Raw genomic sequence first — 23,115 nt, forward strand, 5'->3', positions numbered from 1 at the left:
AACCGCTAGTAATAATTGAAATAGCGACAATAAAGAGACACCGAGATTTAACGTGGAAAACCCCAATAGGGTAAAAACCACGGGAATGGAAAGAAACGTTTCACTAATAAGAAAAATAGGAATTACACTTTCTCTCTAATTACAAGGATAAGTATCAATCTTTATATCTCTTGTAATTAGGAGATTAATACTCACAACTCTCTATTTATCTACTAGAATACAAGATTGAAGAATGAATATGGGATGTATAAATGAGCTTACATGTTGCTCTATTTATACTAATTCAAGATGGCTAAATGGTAAATATTAAGTAGACAATTTGGTAGGTATAGTATGCCAAGTTTTACCAAGTCTCATACCACAATATACATGTGTGTTTTTGACTATAGAACTCACCAACCAAGAACACCATATTTGACAGTATCTAAATAAGCTAATGAGAACATGAGAACCTAATTAAGAACCTAAATAAGTTGCATTATATATGCAGAAAGTTGGATAAGTATTCAATTTCATCACTTGGTTAACTATACTGTTTACGCTTCAACTTTTTATCAACTTTGGCAGTAAGCTTGTTCTTACCAACTGATACACGCAGCTTTCCGATAAGCATACCGTATCCTTGTCCTACTCCATCACCCAATGAGCTTTCTTCAGGTATTAATCCAAACGGCATTCTGTTCACCAGTTTACACATGTCCGTCATACCATATCTCTCCTTCATCTTCCTAAGCCGACGACCACCTCTTTTCTTCTTAGGTTCGGGTTTAGGAACGGGAAGTGGTTTTGGTTGCTTTGCAGGTGGTGGCTCTTGCCACTTTTCAATCTTGTTACAAATTTCTTCGCGATATCTTCTTCCTGTGCGTCCCGATGGATCACCTCTTTCTAAATCTACACGTGCTGCAAGACTTGATTTTGCCGCCAAAAGCCGGCAGGCACGCTTCTTTAGACCAGGAGGCGTTGTTTGAATAACCTCTGTTTGCTCAAGGTAACCAACACGAAACAGAGACACGTTTACTAGATGTTAGTGCATATTTTGTAATCCCTAGTTCCTTGTACTTTTAATGTATTATTCGATCTTGTTGTATTATGTACTATTATTTAAACGTTGGATTGTCGTGTTATGACTTTATATATATATATGTAAACGTTTGGCTGTTATGTGTAAAGTGACTCGACAGTCGGCCGACTGACATAGTCAGTCGACCGACTGTAACCCACAGTCGACCGACTGTCAACGACAGTCGGCCGACACACGATCTGGGATATTAAAGACAGCTTAGTTCCCACTAATTTGGTTAATCATTCATTCAATCAGTTTACACACATACACATAGTCTCCTGTCCGATTCTCTCTAATCTTAATGTCCAAAAACACCACAGAATGTCAGTCTAGGCTTCGTGTTTATCAAGATTTATTATTGGTTTGACTCGTACGAACCCGAAAACCCATAGATATTCGTTTAAGATTGTTCTAGTGTTATTCCGCCTCTAGATCGAGTAAGGTTGATTCTAAGGTCCTCTCCCAGCGTCTACAAAGTGGTATCAGAGCATTGGCTTGCTGAATCAACTGTTTTAAACGAGTTCTTGTTGTACTTTTGAGTCAAAAATGGTTTGGATTGAATTATGCATACTTTTACGTTAAACTTTTGGTTTTAATTGCTTTAAAGTGTTTACAGAAGTCTTTGTTAGTTGTTTAAGGTGTTGGTCAGTGTTTTTAGTTCGAAAATTGAGCTTGAAATCGTTTAGAAGTCAAAAACCTGATTTTTGGATTCTGGTTCTGAGAGACGTCACAGTCGACCGACTTAGGTGTCAATCGACCGACTTTAGCTGTCAATCGACCGACTTAGCTTCTAAACCGACCGATTTAAGTTATTTCGACCGATTGTCTTTAGATCGACCGATTGTCTGACAACCGATCGACTTTGATCCTAAATCGACCGACGTACACTGAAAACCTACCGACGTACACTCTAAACCGACCGACGGAAGTAACATCGACCGATTGAGAAAAGTAATACCATATGACTTAATACAAACAGTACTTCGACCGATTGACCTTCGACAGTCGACCGACTGTCTATATTTATCGACCGACTGTCTGTAAGTCGACCGACTGTGTGTCAGATTCAAATTTAATTAAGTTTAACGATGTCTGATCAGGCAATGGCAATTACTTCTGGTGTTCAAAATATTTTACTTTCTGATAGTGAATCAGGCAGTGCCAATCGTGCTCCTAGACTTGATAACACAAATGATTATATTAGATGGAGGTCTAGGTTTATGAATTACATTAGAGGCCTTGATCCTAGAATGTGGGATTTGATTCAACATGAATATAAAGAGCCTTTAGGTACTAATGGTGCTAAGAAAAAGTATGAAGACTATAGCGTGACCGAAAAAGAAACATATGCCTTAGAATGTAGGTGTTATGCACAATTAACTCAGGGTTTAGATGGTGATATTTATCATCAATATCAAATGCATTTAACATCATATTCACTTTGGAATGCTATTAGAAGTGGTGTAGAGGGAAATAAGGCTTATCGTGAAAAGAAAGCTAAAGTAATCAAAAGTGAATGGAAAAGGTTTGCTGCTTTAAGTCATGAAACGCTAGAGGAGACAATCATTCGTTATCGTCATCTTGTCTCTGAATTAGGTAACTTAGGTGTAGATGTTACAGAACAGAAAGCTATCAAACAATTAACCGATGGTTTACCACACAAGTGGGATGTGTTTATTGAACAGATAGAAGACAAAGCTTTGTCTTCTGGTGAAACACTTACCCTAGATAAATTCACATCAAAGCTGATGGAAAAGGATCTAGATATGGAAACCAAGAGGAAACGCCTTGAAGGTCAACAGAGTCCTATAATCTACAAGGCTGGTGCTTCTGGTTTGGGTAATGTTCATGCTCCCTTGCAAACAGCTTTTGTTTCAAATGATAGTGCAGTAAATAGATCACAACCTGCTCAAAATGTGATATTTCAAACCCAGACAAATAAGCCTATTAGTTCAAGTCAGTCTACTATTAGACAGGAGCCTAAGACTGTTGTTCTCAACACTGAGAATTTAAGAACAAGGCCCCTTGCAGTTGTAGAGGAAGATATGGCTTTAGTTGCTTTGGTAGTCAATTCATATAATGAAATGATTGGTGGTCAAATTGGTAATGCTCATTTAGAAGCAGAAGATTATGAGCAGATTGATGAGGATGAACTTGAAAAGATGGATATCCTCTGGGCTATGGGTAGTGTGATTAGAAGAGCGAAGAAGTTTCTGAAAAGGACAGGTCAACAGAGCTTAGGTGTTACTAGAGATACTAAGTTAGGTTTTGATATGTCAAAAGTGAGATGTTTTAACTGTAATGAGTTAGGACACTTCAAAAGAACATGTACCAGGCCACAGAAAACTGGTTTTCACAATCCATTTCATAATCAGCATAATAAGACAAAAGTTAATGTGCCAGTTGAAGCAACTAGTAGTGATACTCCCCGAAATGATAAAGCAAAAGGCTTAATTGCAACATATTCAGACGAAGGTTGTGATTGGACGGTATTTGCTGATGATGAACATCACGCTAATGTTGTTAGGATGTATAAGACTGAAGAAGAGACTGAAAGTGAGAAACAACAGAGAGAGAAATCTGGTTGTGTTGGTACTGCGAATAAATGCATGTGTTACGTATGCAAGTTGGAAGCAAGAATTGAGAGAACTTATGAAATGATAAGACATGTTAGAAGAGGCGTTCTAAACAAGAGAGTGTATGAGAAGTTCAAATACGCAATGCACAATGATGGCGATGTATGGACTGATTACAGTAGTTCGTCTTCATCCGATGGCAAAACTATTGTGCAAGATGATGACAAGACTTCAAATGAGTCATGTAATCCTGAAGGTTCCAGTTCAAGTTCAGAATCTGAATCAGAGTCAAAGATTGAAGAAAAGGAGTATGCATTCATGGCAAACACATCAAGTGACTCTAAGGTACAGACTGAATTTCCTTTAGTATGCAATGATTGTGCTGATCATAAGTTAGAAATTACTAAGCTTGAATGCATAATTGCTAAACTGAATGATATCCCCTTAGGATGTATTTATTGTCCTGAAGTTAAAGAGGAACTTAGGATTGTTAAAGCAGCATATCTTGAGGTCAAAGACCTATATGAGAATAATTTAACTCAGTTTAACAATAAAAAGGAATTCAGAGAAACAATCAAAACTCTAGAAAATCAAGTTCATGATTTAAGGGCTACAATTTCGAGTGACCAAAAGGACATAATGATGTACTTAAATCAACTTGAATGTGCTAAGAGAGAGAGGGAAGAGTTTAAGATTAAGTATGAGTCAGAAAAGGCTAGAAATGACACTTGGCAGCGAATGTCGTATGTCATAGACTATACTGTCTACAACAAGAATGACGGTAAAAAGGGTTTAGGTTATAACGAGTGTCCTCCTCCTCTTAAGAATGAGTACATTAATAAACCTTCTGATTCTTGCCTTAGTGAAATCCTAAGTGTTCAGCCTGTAGAGAATGAAAAATCAGATAGTTCAAAGCCTACGGTTGAAGACTTAGTGAAGAACTGTAAATCTGACCCAGAGAGTGCTAAAGTCTCTGAGATTGAACCACCAAAATCGAAACCAATCACTATCCTGAAAAATCCTTTGAATGCTAGTAAGGTTAGTGAAGGCAGAGGAACAACACCTAGGAAACATGTAAACTCTAGAGACTCAAATGGAAGGAAACTATTTCAGACACCTGTTAAGTATCAGCAGGGACTCAATCTAGATAAAGAATATGTTCTTTCCCAAGCACCTGAAAAACTATTTAATAAGAAGAGTCCTAATACTGACAATGTGCCTAAATATGTGCATCCTAACCGTCGACCAGGCTTGAAACATCAAATTGAAAAGCCTAGTTCACCCAAGAATCTGAGTTCAAAAGCACCTGCTCAAAGAACTCAAAATTGTAATAAATGTGGAAAAAGGGGTCATTGGGCTGTTAATTGTGTACAAGGTTGTAAAACACCAAACAGAAAATTTGATGTTGATACAAAATCTAAATACTATGCTTCAAGTACCAGTTCCAAAGGTACTTCAAGTAATAGTTCAAAAAGTTTTATAGACCAAAGTCAAATTCTGTCACAGATAAGTCCCCAAGGTTTCAGTCAAAAGTGAACACAAATTTTCAAACAAATGACTTTTATAAGAAATCTGGAGGTAAACGTACAGTTTGGAAACCAAAAGGGGAGACAAGAGCTGTTGACAATTCCAAAGATCCATCAGGATCAAAGGGTCAATGGATGGACGTGAAAGTTATTGGTGTCGATGGGAAACCCACTGCCATTCGGGCATGGGTGTCCATCTCAAACTAACTTCTTTTCTTGATGTGCAGGTCGCCTATGATCCGAGTAGAAATACCTGGATTGTTGATAGTGGGGCGTCCCGGCACATGACAGGAAACATGTCCTTACTTTCTAATGTCAAGTTAGTAAATGGAGGATCTGTTTCTTTTGCAGGAGATGAAGGAGGTTTTATTACAGCTCAGGGTGTGATTTCTAATGATAATGTTAGTTTTGATAAAGTGAATTTTGTGAAGCAGATGTCAAATAATCTGCTGTCAGTCTCTCAAGTAGCAGATAAAAAGCATAAGGTTGCTTTTGATGATCAGAGATGCTACATTTTGAAGAAAGAGTACGTAATACCAGAAGACATGATTCTTATGATAGCTCCCAGAAATAAAGATTTGTATATTTTGGATATGTCCACAGCCCATGTTAAAGCTGCAACAGGTCATCAAGCTTTCATATCCAAAGCTACTGAACAAGAGTCAATTTCATGGCACAAGCGTATGGGTCATTTAAGTTTGAGAAAGATGAACAATCTTGTTCATAATAATCTGGTAGAGGGAGTGAATGTTAAGAGTTTTCAAATTCCTGAGGGGTGTCTTCCGTGTAAGAAAGGCAAACAGACTAAAAAGTCACATGCAACAAAGAAGCATCATTCAATTATTGTTCCTCTAGAGTTGTTACACATGGATCTTTTTGGTCCGATTATTCGAACAAGCATCTCTGGAGATTCATATTGTCTGGTAGTGACTGATGAATACTCAAGATACTCCTGGGTAGTGATGTTAAAGAAGAAGTCTGACACATTTGAACAGATAAAGTTGTTGATTTTGAAGCTAGAATCTTTGTACAAGTTAAAGGTTAGAAAGATTCGAACAGATAATGGTACTGAGTTAAAGAATCATCAGATGGAGAGTTTTTGCAACGAGAAAGGAATTCAACAACAATTCCGTCCAGCTTATACTCCGTAATCAAATGGTGTAGCTGAGAGACGTAACAGAACGTTAATTGAGACTGCAAGAACAATGTTAGCTGACTCAAGTTTACCAGTTAACTTCTGGAGTGAAGCTGTCGCAACAGCATGTTATACAATGAACCGATTGTTAGTAGTCAAAAGACATGGAAAGACTTGCTATGAATTGTTACACAAAAGGAAGCCTAACATTAAACATTTCGAACCCTTCGGTGCACCATGTTCAATCAAGGTACGAGATACTGGAGGAAAATTTAATCCTAAGGCAGTTCCTGGTATATTTCTTGGTTATGGGAATCCAAACAAAAGAGTTTTCAACACCGTATCTAAATGTGTTGAAGAACATTTCGAAGTAGATGTTCAAAGAAATGCTGCTATTCCGGCTGGGAAAGGTTTTTCATGGCAGTTTGATTATGAAGATTTGTTTGATTCTTTTGGTCTTCCGTCTGTTGCTACTGATGATGAAGTTATTACAAAGTTGTTGAATGAAATGAATACATCTACATCACGAACGGTTCCGCAATCTCAAACGACACCACAACCACACACAGTGCCGCAACAACAAATTGTTCAAGATGATGAAGCCTCTGGTGACTATCAAGATGACCCATCGTATGATGGATCTGATTCTGAAGAGGAGTCACAACCTATAGATAGTGGCGAAAGTGTTCATAATCTGCCACAAGTTGTAGAAGTTCAGGAAGAACCAGCAGAACCTGAAGGTGTTCGTAGATCATCACGAACGGTTGTTTTACCTCGACACTTAGATGACTTTATTGTTGATTCAAAAGGAGTTTCTGGAGCACCATCAAATGATGCATCAACGTCTGAAAATCAGAAAGCTTCAAGTGAAAATGTTATGCAAGCTTTCTATTCTTCTCTAAATACCTCAGGAAAACTCTTTGTACATGCATATTCATGCTTTGTGTGTCAAATTGAACCAAACACTGTTGAAGAAGCTCTTTTATATGATGATTGGGTAAATGCTATGCAAGAAGAGCTTCTACAATTCAAACATTTAGGTGTATGGAAATTGGTGAATCCGCCTCATGGTTGCAAACCTTATGGTCTTCGATGGGTTTGGAAGAACAAAAAAGATGATCAAGGTATTGTGATCCGAAATAAAGCTAGACTGGTTGTGAAGGGATATCAACAGATTCCTGATATAGATTATGATGAAGTATTTGCACCAGTGGCTAGATTGGAGGCGATTCGTATATTTTTGGCATTCGCGTCATTTAAAGGCTTCAAGGTCTATCAAATGGATGTCAAAAGTGCCTTTTTGTACGGAACACTCAATGAGACAGCGTATGTTAAGCAACCACCGGGTTTTACAGATCCACACTCTCCAGAAAAGGTATATCGTTTAGAAAAAGCACTGTATGGGCTTCATCAAGCTCCAAGAGCGTGGTATGGTACATTGTCCAACTATATGATTGATAATGGTTTCAGAAGAGGTGTCATCGATCAGACACTTTTCATCAAAGAAAAGGGCAAGCATATTATGCTCGTACAGGTGTATGTAGATGATATTATCTTTGGATCTACAGACAAGTCAATGGTGGATGAGTTTGAGGAAGTTATGCAAAAACGGTTCAAGATGAGTTCAATGGGAACTATCAAATTCTTCCTTGGTATTCAGGTTCTACAAACAGATCAGGGTATCTTTTTACATCAGACGAAATATGTATCAGATATTCTGAAAAGATTCAAAATGGAAGATGAACGTCCTGCAAGGACACCGCTATCGGTGAATCACGGGATTACACCAGATAAGGAAGGTGATAAGGTTGAACAAACCTTATACAGGGCAATCATTGGTTCTTTGATGTATCTGATAGCGTCTCGCCCTGATATTATGTTCGCAGTTTGTTTATGTGCTCGCTATCAAGCAAATCCGAATGTCCATCATTTGTTGGTAGTGAAGAAGATAATGCGTTATTTAAAGCAAACTCCGAATTTGGGCCTATGGTATCCTTGTGATAATGATTTTGAACTGACGGCTTATAGTGATTCTGACTATGGTGGATGCAAGAAAGATTTTAAGTCAACATCAGGAGGTTGTCAATTCCTTGGAAACAGACTAGTTACATGGCAGTGCAAGAAGCAGACAGCAGTAGCATTGTCCACTTGTGAAGCTGAATACATTGCTGCAGCCAGTTGTGCATCTCAGGTTGTGTGGATACAACAGCAGCTTCGTGACTACGGTTTGAATATTTCTAACACTCCTATTTTTGTTGATAATTCTGCTGCCATAGCTGTTACGAAAAATCCTGTGAATCATTCTAAGACCAAACACATAGGGATTAAATTCCATTTTATTAGAGACTGTTATGAGAAAAGACTAATTGATGTTGTCCAAATTGGCACAACAACACAAAGGGCTGATCTTTTCACAAAAGCTTTTGATAAACCACGTTTTGATTTCTTGTTAAATGAATTAAGTGTCAAACTTTTGTCAGATGTTGTTCCTGACGAAGAAACAAAAGTGTAACTTTATTTTATGTGTTCTGCATGTATAGTAGTATATTCTGTGTGATTATATTTTTCTGATTGTTTTTGTGTGGTTAAAATCCAAAAAGCCAAAAAGATTTTAAGTTTTTAGAATTTTAGGGGGAGAATTGTGCTAATGATTATGCAACATCAGAATTTCAGAAAATTAAAAAAATTAAATAGTTTTAAATGTGTTTCTAAAAACGAGTTTGATCTAAATGTGAAAAACTGAGATACAGACTTAATCATAGAATGAGATGATCATAATCACAATCAATGTAAATATCTTGATAAGGAAATCATGGAAAGATTTACAGCGGTTGAACGGTAGTCACCTAATTATCACGTGTGCATATTCTAGAAATAATTGTTCAGGAAATCAACAGAAGGTGAGGGTATTCCCTATTGAGATTTATACTAGACATATTTGGCGATGAATATCCCCAAGCAATAATCAAAATTTGCTCTACCATTGAGTCTAACGACTAATTGGGATATTCATGTGATCAATACAAGGTGAGGATATTTTGTACAGATATTGTATATCAAATTCTATCTGCTCGTAATGCTTGAACCAAATATAGAAAGGTTAGCTTACATAGAGGTAAATATATTTCGAAAATAATGTTTAAAAGTATATCCGACCATCACGGGCCGTCCTTGTCTTTAAGGGAGAACACCTATGAATGATTTGAGCATCCAAAGTAGTTATGAAGTCAATGAGCATCTGCATAAAGTTCAAGTCAAGCTTTAAACATGATGAAAACAATATTCAAATGTTCAAAGATGAAGAATTCAAGTCAAAATCAATCAAGAAGAAATATAATGATGAGAGTTCCCATAATTAAAGAAGATCTGTGCTCAAATCTCAAATTATTCATAGTGTGCCGCTCTCGCGTAGCTTGGATTGTTGATCCAGGGGTTCACATTGAACTGCCGAGCATCCTTGTGCCTGTGATATAAGATATACCCATTAAGACAAGAAGCTAGAAATATATTTACAGATATGTACTCTAAGTTATGCTATTACAGATGAAAAGCATGGGGTTTATAGCATTTATGTATGCACATCTCAGAATATTCAAAATACTATGAGATCTACCCGAGCCATCTAAATCGAAGGTATAGGTTGAGGTAGAAGCCCAAGGCTGACAGGAATATTCAAAATACTGTGAGAGTACCTCCTGATCAATTAGATCAAAAGTATGTGCTAGTGATAACGGACAGCGTCTGGACTTTAGTGCTCAATTGACTACCTGATACATCGTGCGATCTCAAATGAGGACTGATTCTATGATCTAATCTAGCATAGAAATATGTTAAAGTAATTAATTAACTTGATCATCAAAATGTCTAAGAGAAAGTCTGTAAAAGTTTAACAAAGATAAATACATTGTCAAGATCATTTTCTCACAAAAATATTTGCTTTTGTTTGTAAAATTCTATTGTACATATCGTTGTGTAAATATGATTAATCATGTATATTTTGATAATTTAGCTTCCTTAGGTTTGTGACTTACAGAAACTGCATTCTGTAAATAACTTGTGTATGACATTCAAATTTAGATTTTTCTTAACCTTGATCATTGACTTTCTGACCTGAATTGTTTTATATTTGTTTTGTTTTTATTGATAATAAGTTGAAAAGATTAAAATTACAAAAAGATTTTTAGTGTGTTAATATTTATCTTGAAAAAATACAAAAACATTTTATTTGTTTGTTTGTGTGAATGTGTGTATATTTGATGAAGTTACAAATTGTGTCTCATTGTCTAAAAGGAACGATATACACATCTCAAATTTCTTATTTGGTCAACGTTTTCAAGATGTAAATATTTTGCGTGTAAGATCAGCCTGAATGTGAATGAAGGAAGTTATCGGGGTTATAAAGCGAAAAATTAAAATTTCCTTCTGAAAAAGGGACAGTCGACCGATTGAGTATTGTACGTCGGTCGATTGTCAAGAAAGTCGCCCGACTTACTGGAATAAATCATAAGTCATCCGTTTGTCAAGTATATCGACCGACTTACACACTAAGTCGACCGACCTACTCCCCTGTAACGTATTTCGACCTGTTGTCACCTATGTCGACCGACAGAACACGTAAGTCGACCGACTGACGACCTGGGTATAAAAAGGCCTCAGACGGCCGACGAACCTTATTTCGGGCGATTGTGTTTATTTTACCAAAAATTCGAACTTTGCAAGGACGAGTTTTTGATCTTGATTTTCGTATTCATCTTTGTTTCGTGATTCCAGCGCCACTAACCATTCAAGGTAACTCGATCTAAATCGAAAGTTATAGCCGTTTTTATGTATTTTTGTCATTTCAGTCGATTTACATAGATTAGAGTGTTGTTAGTGTAAATTGTTGATAAGAACTTGTAAAACGACCTCCTCTGTATCATAATCTGTCGTTGATTGAAACGAAACAACACAAAATCGATTATTTTGGATTTAGATCTGTGTTTCGAATCGTCCAAACAGTCGGCCGATTGACGCATTAAATCGACCGACTGACTCCTTAAATCGACCGATTGACTCTATGTCGACCGATTTACAAAAGTCGATCGATTTGCATGTATGTCGGACGATTGTCCGTCAAAGTCGACCGACTTAAACCTTGTGTCGACCGACTGTAAGGTGTGTGAAACTTTCTTATGAATTTTTAACGATTATGTTTGTATAGCAGAATCTATGGCTGAACAGGGAAGTCCAGTGAACAAGGAAGTGCATGAACGGGAGGAGATTTTATCTAAGAATCTTCCGGGATTGACGGCTAGCGAAAATGCCAACCTTATGGCGTGTTTGAACGAGGAAGGACCTGAAGCAAAGGAAGGCTTCGTTGATATTATCAAGTTTTTGAAAAGGTCCAGGATTTATACTGCAATCACCCTAGAATGCAAGCCATACTATTCACACCAACGAGAATTCTGGAACAATGCGTCTATTGTGACTGAACGGGGAAAGAAGGTGATTCGAAGTAGCGTTGGTGGTACTATTGTGAAGATCTCGGTTCAAACAGTCCGTGAAGACTTAGGCTTTCCAGATAATGATACTATGCCAGTCTTACTGAATAGGACTAAGGTCAGAAGGTGTTTAGTAAGATGCGGATACTCTGGTGATATGATTAAAGGTGGAGCTAAGAGAACTCGATTCTGTCATCAATACAAATACCTAACTTTAGTGTTATTGAGATGCATGAGTCCAATCGCGGGCGGGTTTGATGTGTTGAACGGGACATACAGCTCAATGTTTGCAGCCCTAGTTCTTAATGCGGACTTCAATTTCTCTGAAGTGATTTTCAGAAGTCTGTTGGTGAACGTGAAGAAGAAAAGCCACTTGATGTTTCCCAGGTTCTTGCAGGCGATGATTGAGAAACAGGTGCAAGGATTGAATAAGGTTAGGGAGGATGAGATTAAACTGAATCATCTAAACGATGTAACGTTCAACCGAGTCAAGCAAAAGAGAGGTCCTGATGAACCATTCAAGAGACTGGTTGGCCATCTCGCGAATGAAAACTATGTATGTCCACCAGGTACTGCCTGTCGTCATGAGAACAGTACGTCTGGTAATGAAGATGATATCATCGCGGTTGGTGAAGATGATCAAGAAGTTAATCAGCCACCACCAGTTGTTGCAGCTGAACAGACACTGGTTGATGAAGAAGATGACCTTGACCCCGATCAATTCGAGCTGAGAAAGCGAAAACAGGCTGAGGGTCCTTCAGTTACGACAAAGCTGAAGCAGAGGCGAATAAGATTTGTTAAAAAGGCAAAGACCACTGAGTCATCTTCATCAGCTCAACAGCAACAAACTCAGCAATCACAACAACCACGACAACCTCCAGTTGCTGCTACTCAAGAAACACCTGCTGCAACTGATACAGGAGTTCATGCTGCTACATCCACTCCTGTTATTACACGAGATGCTGCGGTTACTATATTGAGCGAGAAGGTTGTGAATCTAGCTTCTGATTTTGAAAAGTTTAAGGAAGAAGCTAATGAACGAGAGAGAAGAAAGGATGCTGAGATTGCTAAACTGACCAAACAGGTTGAAGATCAACAGACTGAGATAGAGAAGTTAAACACTAAGGTTAATGCTCAAAATTTGCTGATTGTAAAGGCTGAGACTGCAGCAAACAAGGCACTGACGAAAGTAAATGAGTGGGAAACCAACTTTGATATTGAGGCTGTTGATCTCGAAGAGAATATAGATTTTGGTAATTTTGAAGATCAAGGCGAGGATGAGCTAGGTTTGGATATTGCTAAAGGCACAACCGAGAACCCACTGTCAGTAATTCCTCTAAATATTGATTATTCTTTACGTGATTTTTTAGCAAAGCAGGATCGTATGAATCATTCCGTTGTATTTGATGAATTAGAAGAAGGGGAGATCCCGCCGGATCTAAGCGCTGATGAGCAGGCCGAGCTAGTGCGTCAAGAGCAACAAGCAAGTACTTCAGCTGACGCGACTGCTAGCTCTTCTTTTGAGAATCGTTATGATTCTAATGACGATTTTGAGGAAGTTGTCGAGAAAGATGATAACGACAAAGATTTTGATGAAGTAATTATAGAAGATGAACCAATAGGTGATTTTCCGGAATACGAACGTAATAATGACAAAGATCCACCTACGTTTCAAGATTACTTCAAAATAAGTGAAGAGCTTCTAAATCGTAAATGCGAAGAAAAGGAAAAGACCGAAGATTTTCCTCCAGGGTTTTTACCGGTCAAAATGAATAAAGAAAAGATAGAAGTTCTAGAAGCTGAATGGAAGATCCTGTTAAGGATCAGAAAATATTGTGAGAAGCCATCGCCGGATCCTGAATGGCTGAACTACATTGATAGGCCGGCGAATCTTTTGGCTAAAGGAAAGATCATTGCTTGGGCTTACATCAAAGAACTTGATATATACGCAATAAAGAAGGAGTACGGAGTGGACTACATCAAACATGGATTTGAGTTCAAGACTCTACCGTATTTTGAATTTATGCAGGTGGCTAAGCTCAAAATGTTGTATCGGGATTATTACGGAATTCCTGATATCATTTTCAGGAAGATAAGGCGATCTTACATGTCAAAGAATTTTGAGGGATTCAGTCCTCAATTTCCCACGACCACTTATCGAATAAACAAGAAAACGGGCGAACGAAGAAAGGTTGTTAAATACAAGCCGGTAAAATATATGAGAAAAGTTCCTGTGATGAAAATGCCGCAGAACTTTAGCCCACGTTTTCGCTGGTGGTACTATGATGAACGCTCAGAGGAAGCAGTCATCGTTTTGGACAAATTGAAGGAAGATGAGACGGATTCGATACGGGTTTTAGATCCCGTTTGGTTGAGAAATTGCTGTGAAGCTGACATCTTCACATTGTACTACAATCGGATGCTGTACAGGCCAGAAAATAGAGTTCAAGCTCAACAATACATTCGTGTTGCAAAGGTTTGCTATTTGAACAATATGGTTACAGATCCGTACAGAGATTGAAGCAGATCGAAGACTTATGAGGAACTAGGTCTTAGGGGGAGTTTGTTAGTGCATATTTTGTAATCCCTAGTTCCTTGTACTTTTAATGTATTATTCGATCTTGTTGTATTATGTACTATTATTTAAACGTTGGATTGTCGTGTTATGACTTTATATATATATATGTAAACGTTTGGCTGTTATGTGTAAAGTGACTCGACAGTCGGCCGACTGACATAGTCAGTCGACCGACTGTAACCCACAGTCGACCGACTGTCAACGACAGTCGGCCGACACACGATCTGGGATATTAAAGACAGCTTAGTTCCCACTAATTTGGTTAATCATTCATTCAATCAGTTTACACACATACACATAGTCTCCTGTCCGATTCTCTCTAATCTTAATGTCCAAAAACACCACAGAATGTCAGTCTAGGCTTCGTGTTTATCAAGATTTATTCTTGGTTTGACTCGTACGAACCCGAAAACCCATAGATATTCGTTTAAGCTTGTTCTAGTGTTATTCCGCCTCTAGATCGAGTAAGGTTGATTCTAAGGTCCTCTCCCAGCGTCTACACTAGAGATGATAAACCGCCAGCTGTCACCATCAACTTTGCAGCAACTGAACTCCCAACAATGGCAGAAAGATTGGGTGCAATGTATCCCATTCTACTTTCAAAAAAATTGGAAACCTTCTTCTTTGATTCGTCGAGCGTAAGAACTCCATCACATCCCTCAATTATCTTTTCAAGAACATGTTCAGGAAGTGGTTTACCAATGGTAGTTGATGCTATAACAGATATAACCATAATAGTAGCTGACGGTAACAGCCCTTGAAGATCTACAAGGGTTAAGTCCACTTCGTTACCGATCTTCTTCACCACACGTGCATAATCAATTGGGCGTCGCACAATAGACTCAAGCTCAGGAAACTTGAGGCGATACTTATCACGAATTAAATTATGGATAATAACAATCTCTTTTTCTATGTCAACCGATAGTTCATTACATTCTGCAATCAGCTGGTACTCTGTATCGCCTGATAGTTCATTATCAAGAGCATTCTCAAGTTTCTTCATGATATCGGTATATCTCTGTGTTTTTTGTAACTTTGAAACACTGTCGAGATCATCGTAATTGATCATAGCTTCTATATCAGTTGCCAAATCTCCACTAACATGATCATCATCTTCCATGGGGTCCAAGTTTTCGTTATCATTGTCGGAAAGATCCTCAAGATCTGCTAGAAACGAATCTTCGAGATTTGCCATATACTATAGTATTGAAGGCTATAACTATATTCTCAAAATAATATATGTATTCTCTGTCGAAAAAACAAAACCAAATTCGTGGGTTACGTTTGTTTTCGTATGCGGCAGGAAAAAGAAAGTTAGGGTTTTTAATTTTTTGCGCGTATCCAAAATAGGAATTAGGCAAACATATATATTATGTTAATCAAGTCGGTGGGTTATAGACTTATAGGCGTTTTCGAAAACAAAAGAAAAGAAGCAAGGTATACGGAGTACAATTTATTTGAAACTCAATTTCTTATAATTGTTCAAGAAGCAATTATATTACTAGCTTTAATAGCCCGTGCGTTGCACGGTGGCTAAAAAAAGTTGGTATAGTAATGCGGTAATATTCGTTCATGTTGTATGTGTTATACATTAAATACATGTTGTATCAACAACTAAAAATATGTTAAATCACACATGTTCCATCTACATGGTTAATGATAAAAGAAAACGAACAAATACATGTAAACGTTATGTTAGTATTCTAACCACTATGAATGAATACACTTGAAAATAAGAGGTTGATCAAACCTCTACACAGCCCAAAATCTTACTGAACTGTTGATTTGATGCTCAACCTGAAACATAAACGATAAGACAAATCATATGAGATAAACCTCATGTATATACCTACATTGAAAGAGGTCACATTGGGTCACTACTTGTGACCCATTACCCAACTCAACCAACTCATTGTTAGATCTTGATTAGCAAATCAACCAGAATCATAATCTACACTAATATCAGCTAAATTATAGTATATAAATTTTAAGGATATAAAAACAATATATAAATTTACATCAATTTCTTAAAAGGGTATGAGAAATGAAAGTAACAAAGTTTTACCTGTTAGTTCGGAATTGGAACCACATAGACGATGTCAGAAAGAATTAGCCTTTGCATTCTCACACCTTATCTAGCAAAGGTTTTACAATAACAATAATTAGTTTGAGAGTTATGATTATACGAAAAACAGCTCCACAACTTATCAAATTGAAATTTACAGATGTTGTTTGCTGTACGGTAGCAGCCCAGCTGCAGCTCCCGCCTCCCATTTTGTCACACGTTTAAAACCTCTTTAGACTCGAACAACCAAAAAATATCATATACCATTTGAAAGCTTGTCTGGGATACTTTCTCCCCCAATATTTAGTTTTCATCCAAACTTAACCAATTTCAAGTTATGAACCCGCAAAATAGGTCCGAGAGTGATTTTAACACTTTTACCCAAATTGACATCAAATTTAGTTAACGACCCAAATTCTTATCGAACGTACAAAGGTGACCCAAATCACTCCACAACTCTAAAATGACTCTATAAACCTGTTGGCAACTTCAAATTGAAGGAGAAAAATAACGGGCCAGAATGGACAATTATAGTAGCCCTGCAGCAGCTCCCGCCTCCCATTTTGAAGAAGTTTCTGGACAGCAGCCTAATTTGTAGCTACAAAGTCTCAGCTGCTATCAAGCATAAAAAACTTCATCAGTATACTCATATTATATACAATGTGATCAATGTAAAATGAATGCCTATTTCACGTGTATCATATAGAGCTTTAAATAACAACTCTATTAATACTCTATTAATAAAGGGCAGTTGGAGTAGTACACAAACATAATTGTAACAACATTCTTTTAAAAGTAAACATACACACCCTTTTGTCCATGATGAGACTCAAACGCACAATTTCAAGGTTGATGAATATATACAAAATCAAACTCATCCATACCTTCTAATACAAATCTCGGCCTTATTGACTACTGAATTTAAAGAATCAATGTCACGGTAACTACCACATCTCAAATAACAACAAAATACAATCTAATTAGCTAAAGAAGTTTCTTCAAACTAAGGGTTTCAGACCTCTTATTAATTAATTATGATCGAGTATAGATGTTTTATGTGCAACGAATACAGTAAAAACAAAATCAACATTTAACCAAAGCCATATCACAAATTCAACAATACCCTACTACCAGTACAAACATATACTTTTAATCATTCAAACCGGAATAGCCATAAACTAAAAAAGAGTGAACAAAAGATAAAGAAATATTAGAATCCTTAATATTACATCTTAAGAAAGGATGAAACATTAGATCTTCTGAAATGGCACGCACTAAAGAGACAAAAAAAAACAACAATTAAGAACATGATTTTCTTAGTGTTATCTCATATATGTTACCTTTAAGCATCAATTTTTGCTATTCAAAAATAATAATTACTTGAATATTATTAGGTAGACGACAACATGATCGTGAGTTGAGAAAATGATTTGATTCCACAAAGTCATATTTGATTCCACCAAGTGAATATAACTTTTGTAAAATTTGATTTCTTGTTTTAACCCACGATTTAAAAAAAAAACGTAAAGTGGGGATATGAACAACTGGTTAACAGAACTTCACAAAGAACAACTCTATGATTACCTAATCAAAAATAAAAATAAAAATATATATCCCAAACAATCAAATAATTATATAACGTTTATTTGAATACAACGATTAGTAAATAAAACATCCAACAAATTGTATACAAAATAAAAAAGAATATAGTTTTTCACATTAGTCAACACTCTGTAAATATGCATCACCACAATAGATATAGCAACCACGTCAAACACAAATGAAAGAGATAAAATATAGAATGAGAATGGTTACAAACCTGACAATTTACATAACATGCCTACTTTGTTCCTTTTGATAAACATACATTATGAAAACTTGATTAACTTAGAAAGAGCCAATAAGAATGTCAATCCGTTGTACCTGATCGGATGCTACATACCAAAATATACTGCCGATTAACAATTAGGTTCCTGTATAACGATATAAATTATACTCCATATGAATTAGAATTATAGAAACATTAAACAAATCGATTGTTTTACCGGAAATTGACATTCCACGTATTAGGGTTACAAACCTAGAAACACCAAAAATGCCGCTTAATATCAAAGATCTTCGTAACGCGAACGATGTCGGGCTATTAAAGGATGGCCGAAAAACTAAAAAGTACCGGGAAAAGGAAGAGAGGAGTTACGATTCGAGCAGATCTGAAATTATCACAGTAGACGGAGTCGGTGGTGGCTGTTCATGGTATGTTGAAGATGAATCGATGATTATGAAGATGAATCAAGCAGATCTGTATGATGAAGATAATCGATAATCTGAATTGATAAATTGATTTGAATTGATAAATTAATTTGAATCGATGATTTGAAGATGAAAAAACGCAAAGGTTGAATGAGAGAGAGAATCGAGGTTTAATTTGTGGACCAATAATGACGAGACAGATGTCATGCTATGATGAATTAGTGGAATGGGGTAGGGAATAGGTATTAGGTAGACACGTGTCATATGTATACGTATTATTATAAGTTATAGATATTTTTCATTCAATACTTATCTAAAACAAACCCATTTAATTTGATTTAATAGTAATCCAATTATAATTTGTGAATATATACATGATTTAATCAATTTAAAGAGTTTTCTAATGATAGCCATCTTTAAGGAAAATATTGTGCACAAAATATTTGTACAAGAAAGTTAGTAAATTGGTTATTTGTAGGTTAGTATGGTGGTTATAAGGATGATACAAATATTCAATGGATATATTGAAATCTTAAGGATAGCACTAAGGCTATGTTTAGGAATTTCTTTAATTTAATAAATTAATTAATAATTAAGATGTGTTTTTTCTTATAGTATGTATCATTAATAGAGATCAACCAGTTAATCTCATCATTTAGCCCAAGAAGGATTAACCTCGTTCTGCTGAGTTCTATTTGAACTACTCCTTGCTCCTGCCCTGATAAGACACGTGGATGAATCAAGAAAGAGGGCCTATGCCCGCTTAAAGTGAAAGGCTATAGTAATAGCGACGAGACTTACTTTCTCTTTGGTTCAGCTACAAGCTCATGCCATGGAAAACCTACCAAGAAGGAATCAGATGAGTCAATTAGTTAGTTAAGTGGCTTGTTAGGGAATAACATATAGTGGATGTGATAGCCACAGAGAGAGTCTTAATTTAGGTGTGCGTTTTCTAAATCGGCTTAGGGTTGGGCAGTGGTTAGTGAGGTATCTTTGAGGATCTCAACTGATTTTGTAAGCTTTATTTACAACTGGATAAAATATCTTTATCATTCCATTGTTCTTCGTTATTATTCAATCACTGTTACATATACGAATCTGCTGCTGCTATTTTGTTTCCTATCAGTCATTTATTCTTTTGTTTCTATTTTTCTTGTCATATTCATTTGGTTATTTATATAATCTATAAAATAAGGATCATCAACTTGTTTATTGTATTATGAATACTTGGTCAACTTCTAGTTATCAAGTACATTATGTTTTAACAAACATGAAAGCGACAAAAATCACAAAAGATGTAGTGAAAAGAATGTTGGTGATTTTAGCATGATACAACGTCATTTTAGTTGATTGGATTTCTAAGTTGAAAGTGCTCGAACCATTGAAACGCTACACGGATTTGGGGAGTGTGGAGTACACGTTCGTAAGGTGTAAAATGGTTTGAGGATATGTTAGTGAGCTTGGAAATAACATTTGGAACTTAAGGAATGCGAAACGAGACTTAGAAAGGCCATACGCACGAAAAACCTTAAAGTGGAAATTTGAGCTGCTGCTGGGCAGGTTTAGTCGCCACCCGCGGCGCGGCTTAAGGCACGTTTTCGATGTCGAGGTTTTTGGCCTGATTTGAAGTCTGGTTCTTTGTTAGCCCGCGGCGCGGCTCTCAGGCCTGCGTCGTGGCTCAACACATGGACGCTGAAAAGGTGCCATTTTACCCAAAGGTGCATTTGATCCCCAAACGTTTTAGGGTTGTTCCAGGACATTTAAGAGCGGTTTTTACATGTATTTGGACTTGTTTAAGCACAAATACATGTGCATAAACTTCCAAGCTATGTATGGGGTATCATGAAAGGTTGTGACTTTTGGTAAACACCTTTTGACCCATTATAAATATATGGATTCATTTCCATATTAATTGTTAGACACTTTTTACAAGGTTCCAGATTTTGAACATGTCTAACACACTTTCAACACAAAACTTCCAGATTTATACTTTCTAGAAATGCAAGGAACAATTATCTTTTGGTCAAGACGATTGTTCATACTAGTCTTATCCTAATAGTGATTTTGATTAACCCGTGACCAAGTGGGTCGAAATACTCTATTAAGAAAGTGTTCACACGATTCTACTATCAATCCGGTTATTCATTTTTTACCCACTATCTCATATTTTTCCAACAAAGAACACTTTGTTCTACATTCACATTCAGATAGGCTACATACTTTCTTTTTACTTATGTCCTGGCAAGTACTCTGCTGACACGCTCACACGTATACGACTTGTCTTACGAAATTAATGAAAAAAACAAGAGAAAAAGTCATAGGTTAATTCGACAACCAGCCTGAGATATCATATCTAATATAAGTAGTGGAAAAATTAGGTATAAGTAATTAAAATAATCTATAAGTTATTGTTTGAATTTAGAATGACCAAAAAAGACAACAGTTATAGTTACTGGCCTATATGAAACCAAAAAGTACTTCTAATAAACTTTAAACCAATATCTATCAAGATACAATTTTATCCAATTAAAATGATCACAACAAAGAGAATCATTTTTGTTTAGACCTTTTTCTTGTAAACTCCACTGCTTTTTTGACAATAATCAATACATCCAAGAAACATAAATAAGTATAAGACTGATATCCTTCAATTTTTGTAAGCTTTACACTTTAAAAGCAATAAGAATGGGAGCTTCAACAATAGAAAAAGGTGTGCTTAAATTGGTGCACCCCGGTAGGCACGTGGAGTATCATCGAAGATCAATAACAGCTGCTGAAATCATGAAGAAGAATCCTCGACACAGTATAACTCGCCCTGACTTTTTTAAAAATCCTGATATTGTCGTTCGTCCTGTTATGGTTCCGGGACAAGTGTTTTACATCGTCCCAAACAAGACAATACATTACTTGATGAAAAACAAAAGTCAAAAAGTTGACCAACCCGCTCCACAACAAACCGCGTCTCCAAACACTGGTGAAGACTACAAAACATCACCGTGTAAATTATGGGCAGGAACGACACCATTGTACAGTTTCGGGTCGAGCTCTTGTGAATGTACTGACTCGTCACCTCAGGTTGAAGAAAGGCATCATGGACCTGTTTTAGATGACGTGGCGGATGATAGTTTGACTTCGACTTTTCTAGCCAGAAACTATTATCAAAATAGTAATAGGTCAACAGTATGGTCAATGCCTACAAATTATGGTGAACAACCAAGGAGTGATAAACATGTAAAGAACTTGAAATCCTGCATGAAGAAAGAGGGTGGTGTTCGGGTTTTGCCTAACGTAAGAGTGACTTTTGACGTTACTACATTGATCGAGTATTAAAAATGAACTTGCATTGTTAATATTCATTCCATTTCTGCAAAATACAGCAGGAAATTATAGATCTCTAATTTCTGTAAGATTACATATTTGCATTAGTAAAACAGAACAATCTACAGCTCTTTGCATTGTAAGATTTGAAATTTCAAGATTTTAATGTTAAAGGTCAATTATTCTTTATTAGGTATGGCAGTTGGGTAATTGGTCAAAATAGAGTCACAACAATTCGGGTCATGGCGAGCCACAAACACTAACTTATCTATCATTTCGTTAGTATAAACAGTTGGTGTTTTGCAAACTAAATCATATGATTACAATTTGCAAGTACCCTATTGAAAAAATCCGAAACTAATCATCCGGACGTTGTCCATATTGATTACAAACGAATTACAATAGTTGATAACATTGCGAGGTACTTGTCCTCTATATGATACATATTTCAAACGTTGCATTTATTCTTATAAGGCAATCTATAGTTACATCCAGAATTGACATATTCGCCTGACATTTCATAATATTCAAATGACCTAAACCGCCATTTACTTAATAATAGTCTCTATGAACTTCAATGACTCGAATGCAACGCCTTATGATAAAAGTCCTTAATGGCCTCAAGTAGTATCCTTAGTACGAGCTAATGCACAGCGGAAGACTTAATTCATACCTGAGAATAACATGCTTTAAAATGTCAACATAAAGTTGGTGAGATATAGGTTTAATGCCGGCAGCAATATATATATATATAGACCACAAGATTTCGTATGTAAACATTTCAATAAAAATATTCTAAGTGGTTGAGCACTTGGTAACCATACTTAACAATTAATCACGTCGCATATTCCCTTTAATATGAAATCTTACTACACCGTACCAAGTGTAGTCACGAAACGAAGTACTGTGCAACCGTTGAATACTGGTCGTCCAGTCCGGTTGGGGTTGTCAGGCCCGATAGATCTATCAACAGGATTCGCATTTACAATACCGCTGTAAATAATAGTTACCAAGCTACAGGGAAATATGCCAGTGGTACAACTCAACGTAGAATACATTTTTCAGTTACTTGTGTCCATAACGTAAATCATTTATAAAAACAGCGCATGTATTCTAAGCCCAAA

The 23,115-nt window shown here is 36.5% G+C and overlaps 1 protein-coding gene across 1 annotated transcript; it reads right to left on the reverse strand.

The window, feature by feature from the left end:
- Positions 1–523: 523 nt before the first annotated feature.
- LOC139902476 (U4/U6 small nuclear ribonucleoprotein Prp31 homolog) lies at positions 524–15,553 on the reverse strand. The gene is made up of 4 exons (XM_071885098.1): positions 14,859–15,553; positions 12,058–12,081; positions 2,201–2,241; positions 524–1,017 (listed from the first exon to the last, which is right to left on the reverse strand). The coding sequence occupies exons 1-4, from the start codon at positions 15,551–15,553 to the stop codon at positions 524–526; spliced, it is 1,254 nt and encodes a 417-aa protein (XP_071741199.1).
- Between the last annotated feature and the right edge of the window lie 7,562 nt (positions 15,554–23,115).

The sequence above is a fragment of the Rutidosis leptorrhynchoides genome, chromosome 3, assembly GCF_046630445.1.
Source record: "Rutidosis leptorrhynchoides isolate AG116_Rl617_1_P2 chromosome 3, CSIRO_AGI_Rlap_v1, whole genome shotgun sequence".
NCBI classification, from domain to species: Eukaryota; Viridiplantae; Streptophyta; class Magnoliopsida; order Asterales; family Asteraceae; genus Rutidosis; species Rutidosis leptorrhynchoides.